Raw genomic sequence first — 13,278 nt, forward strand, 5'->3', positions numbered from 1 at the left:
TCAAACCATCGCAGACCGTTCACATTAATTTGTGCTGTTGTGGACACTTCGCTCATGCCGGCGGAGGTTGCCTGCTTTTGGGAAGCCCTTGCCACAGAAGGAGCACTTGTATGGCTTCTCACCGGTGTGGGTGCGCTCGTGTTGGCGGAGGCTGTCGGCTCGTGTGAAGCCCTTACCACAGAAGGAGCACTTGCATGGCTTCTCACCGGTGTGGGTGCGCTCGTGTTTGCGGAGGGTGCCTGCTTGTGTGAAGCCCTGACCGCAGAAGGAGCACTTGTATGGCTTCTCACCGGTGTGGGTGCGCTCGTGTTGGCGGAGGTGGCCGGCTCGTGTGAAGCCCTTACCACAGAAGGAGCACTTGTGAGGGCGCGGCTTGCCATCATTTGGTGTGTGGGTGTTCTTTGGCACGCGGGCCCTGGTTGATGCTGCTGTTGCATTCGCTGCTGTTGCTGCTGTTGCTGTTGTTGTCGGTGGTGCTGACCGCGCCGTACCCTTGCTCACCTGCACCTTGTGCTCTCTTTTCTCTTGCCTGTGCTTGCCTCGCTTGACAGGCGGCAGGAACGATGCCACCACTGATGCGCGCGTACGCGGACGATTGTGAAGCTCGCTGCGGCTGCTGCGGCTGCTGCGGCGGCTGCTGGCACTGCGCTTGACGCTCTTCTTGCTGCCTTGTGAAACGGCATCCACCTGTTGCTGCTGCTGATGCTGCTGCTGCTGCTTCTTGGGCTTGACCGCCAGAGTCTTCTGCGCTGGCGTGGCTGCTGGCTTCTTGGCTGGTGGTGTTGGTTTCACGGGAAGGGCCTTGAGCCGGGCCTCGTTGATGATGCTGTCCATGAGCAGGTGCAGGATGGGCACGTTGTCAACGGTGAGCGCGTCCAGCTCCTTCTGCGTGGGCGGGGGAGGGTGCATGCGGTATCCAGGCTGGGTGGCCTCATTGGCGGTGGGGTCGAAGGCCGGGGCACCACCGCCTCTGCTGCTGGCACCTTCAGCACGGGCGACCTGCAAGTGCTTGACCGCCTGGTAGCGCCGGTACGAGGTCGGGTCGGAGAGATGCGGCAGATGCAGATCCTCCACTTCCTTACGCAGCGGCTTTGGCTTCTCCAGCGGCAGGTACGGGCGACAGCCGTCTTCGGTGCGCAGGGTGTCGGACACCAGTGCCTCTGCGCCGTGCCACACGCGAGGAACAGCCACGGGCTCGATGCTGCCACAGCTGCCCTCGCGCTGCTCCTGAAACCGCTGCAGCGCGCCCGCCACTGCTTCCGGGGACAAGCGAGAGGGCTGCGACGTGCTGCCCTCGCCAAGATCATCAGGACTGTGACCAACCTCGGCCGCGAGCACTGCCCTGACATCGTCTTCCGTCTCCTGAGGCAGGATGTCCTCCAACAGGATGGCATCGTGCAGTGCCTCTTCGCTGTCGTACGGGTGCTGCGGCGACGACAGCATCAGCTCTTCGTCCAGGATGTTGCAGTCGTCCTCGTCCTCATCCTCGCCATGGACATGGGCATCAACAGCACCGCGCTGTGTGTGCTCACGGCGCACGCAGCCAACGGAGCTGGTTGCCGCATCGTCGTCATCGTCGTCATCGTCATCGTAACCAACGAGGTTCTGGTCGAGCAGCTGCTCGTCGTCGTCCTGCACGTTTGCGCCAGTCTCCTGGGCCCACTGCTCCCATCGCCATTGCACGAGGGCGAGGTACTCATCAAGGTCGGCCTGCTCCTTGTCTTCGTCCGTGCGCTCCGGCACAGAATCTTCGGCAGCTTCGGCAGCTTCGGCAGCATTGGCGGCATCGGCGGATTGACCTTTTGGCGCGGTCTGACGCAGGCCTGAGCCGGCGTCCGCGGTGCCGCCATCGTCTTGCTCTCCCTCGATGGCGGGCCAGTGCAGCGTTGCTGGCTTGCGCTTGGGGCCGAAAAGGGAGCGACGGACCCCACTGCGCCACCGATGACGCGATGCTCCGGGCACATCGGGGATGGCGGTGATGCGGGTCTCTCGCTCGGGCGTCGTTTCCCGGTCGTCGAACGTGATGGGCTTGTGCGTGAGTGGTGTTGCGGCGTCCATGCTTGGTCCAGTATGGTCTTGTGTGCATGGCAATTCATGACAACCAAAGCGAGCATGCCCAAGCGTGTGAGAACATGACTCCAATACATAAGTGTGAACAAGACAGCTGTTGTTGCAACAATTTGTTGTTGTAGGAGACGCTGTTCAAGGTGCAGGTGTAGTTGAAGGTGTTGTTGTTGTTGTTGTTGTTGTGAAAGGAGGGCTGAGCAAGCGTGTCTCCCTCGAATCCTCAAGAGTAGACAGGGCGCCCAAACACAGAAACACGCATTGGCTCATCAATAAGGCGCGGTCGGGAGGCATACAAGCCACAACACTTGAGTGCATATGCCACGGCACATGTTCAAGCAACGAGAGTGCCATTCCTATGCTATGCACGGAGGCCACTCAAGCACTCACCACGGGCGACACGGTGCCCATCGACTTACTCGGGAATTGGCGGGAAGATGCCTAGATGCAGTGGATGTGAAGAATGCTGTGTACCGCAGGTCTGGTAGAGTACGTGCTATTGCTACTGTAATACTGTGTGGTGTGACGGGGATTCAAAGAGCAGCGATTCGACATGTGCGCGAGGAAGGAAGAAGGAAATTGACGGCGCGCAAAGCACAACCAACAGTCAATGCATCAGCAGTGCAAGAAGGTTAGGAGAGACGCGCTCTCGGTGCCCCTGCCTTCAACTCCTCACCTTTTGTGTCGAGTAGATGTGTGTGTGTGTGTGTGTGTGTGTGTGTGTGTGTGTGTCTGTGTGTGTGTGTGTGTGGTTTAAGAGCGCTTGTTTCGCGCCATTGCTCTTGGAGTGAAGCCAGCGACTGGGGCTTCTTCCTTTCTTCTCGCTCTCTCCCTCTCTCGTTGTGACATTTGAAGCACATGTCTCGCCTGGCACAACACTAACCACTCATGATGAGTACAAAAGCAAAAGCCAAGCAAGAGCAGCATGACAACAAGCCAAAGCGTGTGGGCCATCATCCCCTCGGTGAATCACAAAACAAGTAAGGACGTTGAGGTTTGTGCAGCTTGTATGAAATCACGCTTCCTGCTTTTCCCGCCAAAACTACACGCACACACCAGCAATAATACTACGAGAAAAACACGCCCATTTCTGTGTGTAATGGCACGGCAGCGCGGGAAGTACAACGTCTCACTGGCAGTGTTTCACTTTTTCTGTAATGATTGTATTGCATGCACGTGCCAGCAGAACAAAGAGGCACCAACAACGCAGAGAAGGAAGCAAGCACGCACGAGAACACTTGAAGCGTGCTTGTGTGCGGGCGAGAATTACACGACACCCTTGGCCTTTTTGTAAAGTGCATCCACAACAAGGTTGGTCTGCGCAATCGTGTCCAGTGTCTTCTGATACCTGCGACATGAAACAAAACAAAAGGGCGGGGGGGGGGGGGCGTGTATGAGAGAGAGTGTGTGTGTCGAGGAGGGGAGGGGAAAAGGCAGTGCAGCGCAAACAGACACGAATCAAGGGAGAGCAACGGACAGTCAGTCAAACAACACAAACACATCACCACCACAACAACAACAACAACAACAACAACAACAACAACAACAACAACAACAACAACAACAACAACGACACACACACATACACACACACACACTACGTTTCGTTGCGCGCTTCCTCGTCAAACAGCTGGAGGCAGTTGGCACCTTGGTCCAGAATGCCGTGCAGCTTGTGGTCGAGGATCATCTGCGACAGTTTCTGCTCGACAGCATCCACCGGCAGGTCAATCAGCTCTGCCAGGTGGTCAATCTGACAAACACGTGCCGGCAGCAGGCACGAGCGTGAGCCGCACCACGAAACACACGCACATGCATGCAAACATGGATAGATAGATAGATAGATAGATAGATAGATAAAGAGAGAGAGAGAGAGAGAGAGAGAGAGAGAGAGAGAGAGAGAGAGAGAGAGAGAGAGAGAGAGAGAGAGACAGACAGAGAGAGAGAGAGAGAGAGACAGAGAGAGAGAGACAGAGAGAGAGACAGAGAGAGAGAGACAGAGAGAGAAAGCGCACAAGCCCCCCCCACTCACACAGCCATACACGAAAGTAGAGAGATTGCCTGAGGCAAAGAGCGCACCTCGACGCGGGAAAAGGGCTCCACAAGGCGCATGAGGTTCTGCTCCAACAGGGAATCATACAGCTCCGTCACGTGGTTCTGCACAACAAAGTCCTCCTTGAGCTCCTGCTCACGGCAGACAGCATACGCACCCGCGGTCCATGTGGCTCGTGAGTACGCACGGAGGTACGAGCAGGAATGAAAAGAGAGCAAACACGGGGTTCGTGTGGAGGCAGACACCACTGCCACTCACCCACGCCCACGCCCACACATAAGGGCATGGGCGGTGGATGTACCTTTGCAAAATCTGTCATGGCCTGTTGAAAGTCGGCGAGGGAGCGGTTGAGGCTTGCAGAGGCAACGGCCTGCATGGCATCAAGTTCCCGACCTGCGAGGGAGAGGGGGTGGGGGAGAGGACGCGCGCGTGTGTATGTGTGTGGGTGGAGGGGGAAGGGGTTGCAAGTAGACGATGGCGGGAAGGAAAAAACATGGCGTTGTGAGAGAGTGGCCAGACAGGATGATGGACATGTGCATACAATGCAGCATTCCCTCGGCACTTCGTCTGCATTGTAAGTTGCACACACACACATGTGTGTGTGTGTGTGTGTGTGCACATCCACACATACGCGCACACATGTGCATGAACAACTACCCCCTCCCCTTCCCACCCACCCAACCACACACTCGGCGTGCATACCAGAGTACTTGAGGGCGAGTTTGCCTGTGATGATGGCGGGGATGTCTGCCGCCTCCTCGAGGAGAATCTTGGCCAGCAGCATGTACTTGAGACTGCGCAGGGCAGCCTGGGGCACATCCACAGAGTCAAAGCCCTGAAAAAAACGGGAGATGCAGGTCCACCAGAGTGTGGTTGTGAGCGTAGCACGCAAGGCACCGCCAAGCACAAGCCACACTAGACGGGCAGCAAGACGGATGGAAGAGAGGGGGAGAGGCAGACACAGACGAGCAGCCATGCACAACAAACCTCAAAGGCTTCATAGAGGTAGGAGTACGCTGTCTTGAAGTCGGCCTCTTGTGCATGAAGAACACCTGCTCAGCACGACAAACACACACACACACACATACACACACGCACACACACACACACACACACACACACACACACACACACAAACACACGGAACGAAAGGGCGAGGAAGTGAGGAAGATACAACAGAGCACACCATAATAACGTGATGGGAACACCAGTGCATGTGCGTTTTCATGTGACGCACAGCTGAGCACGCACCCGATTGGAGGTCGAGGGAGGCCTGCATGCGTGGCGGACAGTAGATGGAGTTGGCAATGGTTCGCGCAGCAACCAGCGCAGCACTGCACACGTGCAGTATGTTGCGTGCGTGTGTGTGTGTGTCTTGTGTGTGAGAGGAAGGTGTGGAACACAAGGCCATGCAGGGAAGGAGGGCAAATTAAATGCCAAGCAGACAGGGATCCAGGCATCACATCGCGGCCACCGCCGCCGCCGCTGCTGGGTACGTACCGGGCCTTTGGGTAGTTTGAGAGGAAGAAGTATGCCTTGCTCTCCATGAGGTGCACCTCCATGAGCAGCTGCCTGTCGTCAAGGCGCTTGAGCTCCCGCAGGAGCGGGCGGATCTGTGTCAAGCACTCCTGGTACTCGCCCGCCTCCAGGTGCAGCGAGATGAGACGAACCTGCAGCCACAGCGACACATGGCACGCAGCGTGTGTTGGATGTGAGTGAATGTGTGTGTGTGTGTGTGAACATGTTGGTGACTCGCTTTCAGGAAGAACAGACACAGGGCAAGCAAAGGGCAAGGAAAGGACCAGAGGGAAGTACAAGGGCGGACAAATACAAGGGCAGGCAAGCACAACTGCACGCACACAGCTAACAGACAGACAATCGCACAGTGCTCCCAACCCCTCCCACACCCACCCACACACCCACACCCACCACCCACACCCACACACCCACCCCCACACCCACACCCACACCCACACCCACACCCACACACGCACCTCGAGAGCTTGGCGAAGGAAAGTGCGCTTGCTGTCCTTGGCCCATGAGATGCAGTCCTTGCACATGGCAACCTTCTGCTCATACACATTCCCCCAACGCATGATCATGCATGTCAGGGATCAAGCCAGGCCAACATGCCACAAGTCACATCACAAAGCGAAAAATACCACAGCAGCATCACGCACGCCGTTGGCGCACGCACCTCGTCCGCGGTGGCATTGGTGAGGTCGACAAAGCGATCGATAATCTGTTTGAACAGCTTTCCGCCCTTTGCCTTGCTGACGACGTTGAGAAACGGCTTGATGGCATCAATCAGCCGCCTCAAGCCTGCGTCAGGGAGCATTGGTGGGAATGAAAAGGTCGGTCAGAGTGGGGCTGAAGGATGACGGTTGGCCTGGACGCAGGGCATGGGCAAAAAAAGAGCAGACGAGGACTTGCATACATGTATGCATGCAACGGACATGCACGTAAAATCTTCAACTGCACGCACGCACACGCACACGCACACACGCACACGCACGCACACACACACACACACACACACACACACACACACACACACACGCACACGCTGACGCTGACGCAGACACGCTCACGCAGACACAGACACACACAGAGGTGCAGCCGTTTTATACATGCTGTACCGTCTGCGTCGGCGGCTTTGTAGAGCTGTTCGCAGAGGTTGGAAATGGCCGTTTCCTTTGCCTTGACCGCCTTCTTGTCCTTGACATCAATGTCCTCCGTCACTGTTCGGGCAGCACCATGAACAAACGGCACAAGCGTCGAAAGGTGTGTGCGTGGGTGTGCGCGTGCGTGCGTGTGTTTTGTGTTGCAACAAGCACAAGCGTCAGCACACTGTGCACACAAGGAGCAACACAAGGAGCAACACAAGGAGCAACACAAGGAGCAACACAAGGAGCAACACAAGGAGAAACATCACGTTCCCTTCCACACATCAACACACAACATGAACATGCGCATGCACACGCACACGCATCACTCACACCCACACATCACACATCAACAACTCAAACTCTCTCTCATTCACAAACAAACAAACACACCCTTTGGCCAGAGCTCCTCGGCAGAGGTTGCGGTCTCTGTAGCGTACGCAACGCCCTCGGGACCCGTGTCCATCGCTTCCGCCATGATCTCAAGGCTGGCTGGCTGGTGATGCTCTCACGTCAACAAGTTTGGTTTTGGTCGGTTGTTGGTTGCTTCTTCGTTGTTCGTCGGCTGGCTGGCTGGTGGATGGTTTGTCGTCAGTTTCTCTACTACAGTTTATGATGTTTTTGACTGCGGGTTCAGTGGCCGGTTGCAGCTTTTTGGCGTATCTTTCTGTGAAATTGCAGACCTTGATGTATGTTTCGCACACAAGTGCATGTGAATGCGCACACGGTGGATACGCTTCTGCCGCTGCCACCCGCCACACGTGTGTGTGGCTGTGCGCCTTTGCTCATTCAACCCACCACCCACACTGCACACACACACACACACATCTGGACCTGTGAAGATGGATCGAGCCACACGCGAGGAGCGCACGGAGGCGGCCGTCCCCAACGTCTTTGCTGGCGATGAGGAGGATGTGGAGACCGCAAGTAAGCCTTAATTGCAGGGAACGAGAGGAGGAGGAGGAGGAGGAGGAAGAAGAAATCATGTGCGGGAGCTGGAGTGGGAGTGTATGTCGTGCTCTGAACACACATGGACAACGCAGAAGGGTCGTTGCATGTTCAATCCTCTGTGATTTCCACAGCAGACACACACTCACACACACACACACTCACACACACTCACTCACTCACTCACTCACTCACTCACTCACTCACTTACTCACTTGCTGTCTTGTTTGTGGTCTTCCCTCTCCCTTTGCTTGCCGTGTATTGTATTGTATGCAAGACGTCCCAAAGACGCTGCGCGAGATCACCCATGAGGAAGTGGCACAGTTCATCACCTCGCTCCACGAGAGCATCATGGCCGAGGTCAGTGGACAGTGCTTTCCAGCAGCAAACCAAGCCTTCCTTTGCTTTTGATTCTTGCTTGACTGGCTTCTCCTTTTCAGTCTCCCTCCCTTGTATCTACCTCTTGTTAGTGTCACTGCTGATGTATTCCTGACGCCTTACTTTTCCTTACCTATTTTTCCTCGTTAACTCGCACCCTCTTTGATCTTTCCCCTTTCCCTCTTTTCCTTCCCCTCATTCCCCTCCCTTTGTGAAACAAGTACTAATCCATTCCTGTCGTTAATTGAGTGACTGCGGATGGTTCGCTTTCTTGTGAAATCAATTTGGAGCAATTATCCTAGAGGCCTGCGCTTGATTCCCCGTGCCATGTCCTCTTGGAACGCTTCAAGACATATACCATTTTCTTTTCTGCCCCTTCCCCTTTCCACCCCTGTCTGCACCCCTCATTCAGCCCCTCTTCTTTTTGTTGTTCCGCTTGCCCACCTCTCCCTTTTTTGTGGGGGGGGGGTACACCGACGACCATCTGCGTTCTTACCCGATGACACCATCCTCATCTCATCACACACACACACACACACCCTCTGCGTGACACCAGGATGTTGACCGCATTCGCTCCCTCTACGAGCGGCACTACCGCCGTCTCTCCGACAAGTCAGTGCAGCACAGCCCCTCTTCCCGATGGCGTGATGATTGTCTCTTTGCTTTCAAGGGCTGGTGGTTTTACTCAACACCCCACAGGCTCTTGTCTTCTTTCTCACACTTCGAGTTCACGCTGCTTCCTTGTTCTAGGTACTTCAAGGAGAAGACGTGGCCAGAGCCGCAGAAGGTGGCCAAGATCATCGACGAGGGCCTGTTTCAGATCCTCTACCGCGAGCTCTTCTACCGTCACATCTTCATCAAGCTGCGCAAGCCCGTGCTTGCTGACCGCCACAGCGCATACGAGAACTACATTTCCCTCTTCACATTCATCCTCGGTGCGTGTTGATCGCAGTGTGGGTGGTGTTCTTGTTGTTTGTTTGTTCCCAACACCTTTACTTGGTTTTGTTGCTTTGGTGGTACCTTCCATGACCATCAATGGGCCACGTCAGGCCTCGTGCCTGCTGTCCACGCGCCGGCGTCATTGTTGTTTTTTTCAATGTGCACCGCTCCGCTCATCGCCTGGTACGTGCACTCTGGTCTGCGTCTCCATTTGTTGACATTTGCAGATGCGGATGCGCCGGTCCCATTTGAGCTCCCCGATCAGTGGCTGTGGGATATCATTGACGAGTTTGTGTACCAGGTGCGGAGCAGCCAAACACGCCGTCAGTGTATGCAAGTTTGCATGCTTGGTCATCCCCGCTTGTTCTTCTGCATGTGCTGTTGCGCCCTGCACGTCTGTGATGGACTTGTCTTAAACTGCGTTATCGTCCTGAACAGCATGGGCAGTTTGCTGCCTGTGCACAGTTGTTGAAACACTACATAGACCCTGAGACGTGTGCGCCCTCGGTGCTCTTTCCGATGTTCTGTTGCTCCGCCATATTTCTCTTCCATCTGCCACCCCCTTTCGGTCACTCCATGACTCGATGGCCACCCTCTCACGTTGTGCGTGTGTGTTGCTGTTGTTGCCGTGTTTTGTTCACCTTTTGTGCCTGCGTGATCATGGTGACAGTTTGAGGGCTTTGTGCAGCACAAGGGTTACAAAGCGCACAAGCAGGCGTATCCAGAGGACTGGGACGTCAAGGTTGTGTTCAACGTTCTGCACCAGCTCATCACCCGCTCGAGAATAAACGAGCAACTGGAGGTACGCTAAGGTGTTTGATTTTGCTTCTGATGATTTTTGTCGTTCTTGGTGGCAAGAGAGCATGCGTGAAGCCCCTTCACTTGCCCTGCCTGCCACCTTGTGGTCACACTGGTTTGTCTTGTTACGAATTTTGTTGCCGCGCACTGACGCCGTTTTGTTTTGGCGCTGCGTGGTCATAGGCCTTCCAACGGGGCGACAACCCCGCGGACGTCGCCGACGAGTTTGGCAACCACCCGCTCTACCGCATGCTTGGCTACTTCAGCCTGGTTGGCTCGCTCAGATTGCACACACTCATGGGTAAGCGGCTGCGACCGTTGTTTGCCGTTCTTATTCAGCAACTGCTGCTCGTTTGCGGAATTGGTGTCGCATGCTCCTCGTTTTTTCAATTTTTCTTTCTTTTCTTTGTGCTTCTCTCTCTCTCTCTCTCTCTCTCTCTCTCTCCTTCTCTCTCCTTCTCTCTCCTTCTCTCTCCCCCCTCTCTCCCCCTCCCTCTGTTTTTCTCTGCTATTTGTGTTACGCATCGTCCAAAGCATCGACATTGAGATGGCGTTGTACGTGAGTACTTTGCTGCCGATGACTGTTGATGAAGAAGCGATTCAACAACGATAGCCTCATCGTCCTTCGCTCGTGCCTAACCCCACGAATTCGTCATTGACAAGCTTTCATGCTTGATTGGCGATGGCCTCAGGAGGGGCGGCGACAACCCTCTTTCTCTTCATCTCCCTCTCCCTTTCTTTCCTTCCTTGACGGTCTTTCTCTTCTCCTTTCCTCTTCTCCCCCTCCCCTGTCGCATCTTGCGGACACTGACGTTTTTTGATGCGTGCGTGCGTGCGCGTGTTTTCCTCGCAGGTGATTACCGCCAGGCCCTGGAGGCCGTGCGCAACATTGACCTGAGCAAGCCCAAGCTGATCAGCAACGTGCTGACGTGCCAGGTGACCATCTACCACCAAGTTGGCTTCTGCTACCTCATGTCGCGCCGCTACCACGATGCCATTGGCCGCTTTGAGGACATTCTGTACTACACGCGGTCCACCGACACACAGAACATGTACTACAGCGACTACCACACAATCCGCAGCAAATGCGAGCACATCACAGCGCTGCTTGCGCTTGCGCACGCCATGGAGGACGGCGCCGTGAAGGACATGTACCGCGCAGAGAGCGAGAACCTGCGCAAGGCTGCTGACGGCGACGAGGAGGCTGCTGCCGCCCTCTTCAAGAAGGGCGCGCCCAAGTTTGTTGAGCCCAGCGTGATGTTTGCCTCGCTCGACGGCTCAGATGAGGTTGCTGATGCGGCGAGTGACGACACTGCGTCTTCCAGCTCGAAACTGGCCACCGACACACAGCTGCAGGTCTTCCTGCGCGACTTCCGCCGCCGCAAGAACATGGTCAACATCCGCTCCTACCTCAAGCTCTACGAATCCCTCAAAATCTCCAAGCTCGCCAGCCTCCTCGGCAAGGTGTGGGTTTGTATTCGTTTGTGTATGTGGTTTTTTGTTTGCGCAGGTTGATGTGCTTGTGTTTGTGTGTGTGTGTGTGTGTGTGTGTGTGTGTGTTTGCGTGCGGCCGGTGAGAGACCATTTTAACAATTGTTCCTCCTGAATATCTTCCTTGATGAGAACGTTTGATTTGTTCTCGATAATTCATACTTGAGGCCTGCACGCTGTGTATTTGTGTTTGTCTTTGCTGTGTCACTCGTCATTTATGCTTTCCCAGCAATTACTGTCGTCACCCTTGTTACTTGGACTCACCTTTGCTTCGTTTGTGCGTGCGTGTATGGCAGGACGAGGATGAGTTGCGGCTTCACCTGCATGCACACAAGAGGCGAACGAACCAGCTGGTTTGGTCTGCCGGCAAGCAACCACTTGCGGGCACTCGGCAGTGCGCTGACACCCTTGACTTTTACATTGACGGTGACACCATCCACGTCGCCAGCATTACGGTGCGTATGGGAATTGGTGGTGGTGGTTGCTGTTGATGATTTGTTTGTTCGCTTGTTGTTCATTGTTGTTAACTTTTGTTGTTGTTGTTGTTGTTGTTGTTTGTTGGTGCATGGGCATGTGTGATCACTTCCGCCGCGTCCTTACAAGTGCTGCGCGGCTATTCTACTCCTGTGCTTTGCTGCTGCTCAGGTTTCGCAAGGCCATGGCGAGAAGCTTCTGCAGGCAACGCAAAGGCTGATGCAAGACCCGCGCAAGGAAGCAACTCGGTTCCTCAGGACCCGAAAGTGATGCGAAAGTACAAGTGTGTGTGTGTGATGTGAGGTTGAGTGGCCGTTGTTGGGCTGTTTGACAAGTTAGTAGGTGATGGCGAGCGGTGGTTGACGTTGCGATTCGTGTCTTCCTTTTCTTCTTCCCTTGTTCCCCTCTTTTTTTCCCTTGTTCACTTGCCTCTGTACACCAGCAACACCAAGCCTCGCTTGACATAAACTGACCAACAACAGCAAACTGAACCACATATGAAGTAGTGTGTGTGTGGTTCGTTGTGATTGCTGCTAGTGGTATCCCTGCTCACCGTTTCGCCGATTGATGTGTTTGGTTGGTTTATGGTATTTGTGGCCACCGAGGAAATGGCTGTTTGACATGAGACGTGCTGTGGGACTCACACACCACGAAACGAGAAGCAAGAAGGGTTGCGTTTGCTTGTGTTTGGGTAGAAGGGAGGGAGAAGGGAGAGATGGTGTTGGCCGACCTAACAAGATGAAGGAATAAGGCTGAGTGAGGGGAAAGGAACATAGTGGGTGGTTGGGGCAGTAGCGAATGGAAGGAAGCGGCAGCAGAGAACATTGCAGCAGTACCACTCACACGAAGAACAAGGAGAAGGGGGAGGAAGAAGCACAACACACACACACACACACACACACACACACACACACACACACACACACACACACACACACACACACACACACACACGCGCGCGCGCCAAGCACCGAAGAAATCTTTCGTGACAGAGACTGACGAACGAAGCACAACAAGGAGAGAGCCCGCACGAGAACAGAGAAGCGAAAGACAAAACAGTTCAAGACACACGCTAGATTGACACGCGGGCGGGTGAACATACCGCGCACACGACAAGAAACAAACAAACGAACACACGAACACACGTGCAGAGATGGACTGCAGTGTGACAAAAGGGGGGACGGGGAGTGTACGTGTGTCAGTGGCCGAGGCGAGAGCCAATGGATTTGACTTTGCTCGCCGCCTTTGACCCCTTCATTGCCTGCAAGAACGAGCTGCTCTGTAAGTGCAAAAGCAACCCACAAGTCGTCGTTTGTGTGTGTGTGTGTGTGTGTGTGTGTGTGTGTGTGTGTGTGTGTGTGTGTGTGTGTGTGTGTGTGTGTGTGTGTGTGTGTGTGTGTGTGAGCAAGGAGGTGCTTTCTTCGATGCAGACGAAACAACGGCAAGTGTTGCCATACAAGTTAAGTTGGG

The 13,278-nt window shown here is 54.8% G+C and overlaps 4 protein-coding genes across 4 annotated transcripts in view; 1 reads left to right on the top strand and 3 right to left on the bottom strand.

Moving 5' to 3' along the window:
- Positions 1 to 24: 24 nt before the first annotated feature.
- Positions 25 to 2,783, bottom strand: PTSG_10218 (gastrula zinc finger protein XlCGF17.1; the record flags this gene model as incomplete). The annotated part of the gene is made up of 2 exons (XM_004988500.1): positions 2,484 to 2,783; positions 25 to 2,075 (listed from the first exon to the last, which is right to left on the bottom strand). Exon 2 carries the CDS (start codon positions 2,056 to 2,058, stop codon positions 25 to 27), a length of 2,034 nt encoding a protein of 677 aa, XP_004988557.1. The 5' UTR covers positions 2,059 to 2,075; positions 2,484 to 2,783.
- Positions 2,784 to 3,202: 419 nt separating this feature from the next.
- Positions 3,203 to 7,411, bottom strand: PTSG_10219 (26S proteasome non-ATPase regulatory subunit 11). Its single transcript, XM_004988501.1, has 12 exons — positions 7,174 to 7,411; positions 6,754 to 6,855; positions 6,312 to 6,436; positions 6,109 to 6,183; positions 5,615 to 5,784; positions 5,366 to 5,448; positions 5,102 to 5,166; positions 4,817 to 4,949; positions 4,416 to 4,507; positions 4,141 to 4,245; positions 3,666 to 3,814; positions 3,203 to 3,412 (listed from the first exon to the last, which is right to left on the bottom strand). The coding sequence occupies exons 1-12, from the start codon at positions 7,256 to 7,258 to the stop codon at positions 3,331 to 3,333; spliced, it is 1,266 nt and encodes a 421-aa protein (XP_004988558.1). The 5' UTR covers positions 7,259 to 7,411; the 3' UTR covers positions 3,203 to 3,330.
- A 158-nt stretch (positions 7,412 to 7,569) lies between these two features.
- On the top strand, positions 7,570 to 12,294 carry PTSG_10220 (uncharacterized protein). Its single transcript, XM_004988502.1, has 10 exons — positions 7,570 to 7,707; positions 8,006 to 8,088; positions 8,663 to 8,718; positions 8,857 to 9,041; positions 9,273 to 9,346; positions 9,716 to 9,847; positions 10,027 to 10,144; positions 10,697 to 11,307; positions 11,631 to 11,789; positions 11,980 to 12,294. The coding sequence occupies exons 1-10, from the start codon at positions 7,623 to 7,625 to the stop codon at positions 12,076 to 12,078; spliced, it is 1,602 nt and encodes a 533-aa protein (XP_004988559.1). The 5' UTR covers positions 7,570 to 7,622; the 3' UTR covers positions 12,079 to 12,294.
- A 712-nt stretch (positions 12,295 to 13,006) lies between these two features.
- Positions 13,007 to 13,278, bottom strand: part of PTSG_10221 (AP-3 complex subunit sigma-2) — a gene marked incomplete at both ends in the record, with an annotated part of 1,788 nt that continues 1,516 nt past the window's right edge. Inside the window, one exon of the mRNA XM_004988503.1 lies at positions 13,007 to 13,087. Within this exon, the coding sequence (XP_004988560.1) occupies positions 13,007 to 13,087 (81 nt within the window). The remainder of the gene's footprint in view (positions 13,088 to 13,278) is intronic.

This window comes from Salpingoeca rosetta (genome assembly GCF_000188695.1).
Source record: "Salpingoeca rosetta unplaced genomic scaffold supercont1.35, whole genome shotgun sequence".
Taxonomy (NCBI): domain Eukaryota; class Choanoflagellata; order Craspedida; family Salpingoecidae; genus Salpingoeca; species Salpingoeca rosetta.

Excerpts from the sequence above, each read along its gene's own strand:
- PTSG_10219 (XM_004988501.1), bottom strand. The coding sequence starts at position 7,258 with ATGGCGGAAGCGATGGACACGGGTCCCGAGGGCGTTGCGTACGCTACA. Across the intron at positions 4,246-4,415 it reads CCATGACAGATTTTGCAAAG|GAGCTCAAGGAGGACTTTGT; the intron begins GTACATCCACCG and ends TGCCGTGAGCAG. Across the intron at positions 3,815-4,140 it reads AGCCCTTTTCCCGCGTCGAG|ATTGACCACCTGGCAGAGCT; the intron begins GTGCGCTCTTTG and ends CGTGTTTGTCAG.
- PTSG_10220 (XM_004988502.1), top strand. The coding sequence starts at position 7,623 with ATGGATCGAGCCACACGCGAGGAGCGCACGGAGGCGGCCGTCCCCAAC. Across the intron at positions 10,145-10,696 it reads CAGATTGCACACACTCATGG|GTGATTACCGCCAGGCCCTG; the intron begins GTAAGCGGCTGC and ends TTTTCCTCGCAG. Across the intron at positions 11,308-11,630 it reads TCGCCAGCCTCCTCGGCAAG|GACGAGGATGAGTTGCGGCT; the intron begins GTGTGGGTTTGT and ends CGTGTATGGCAG.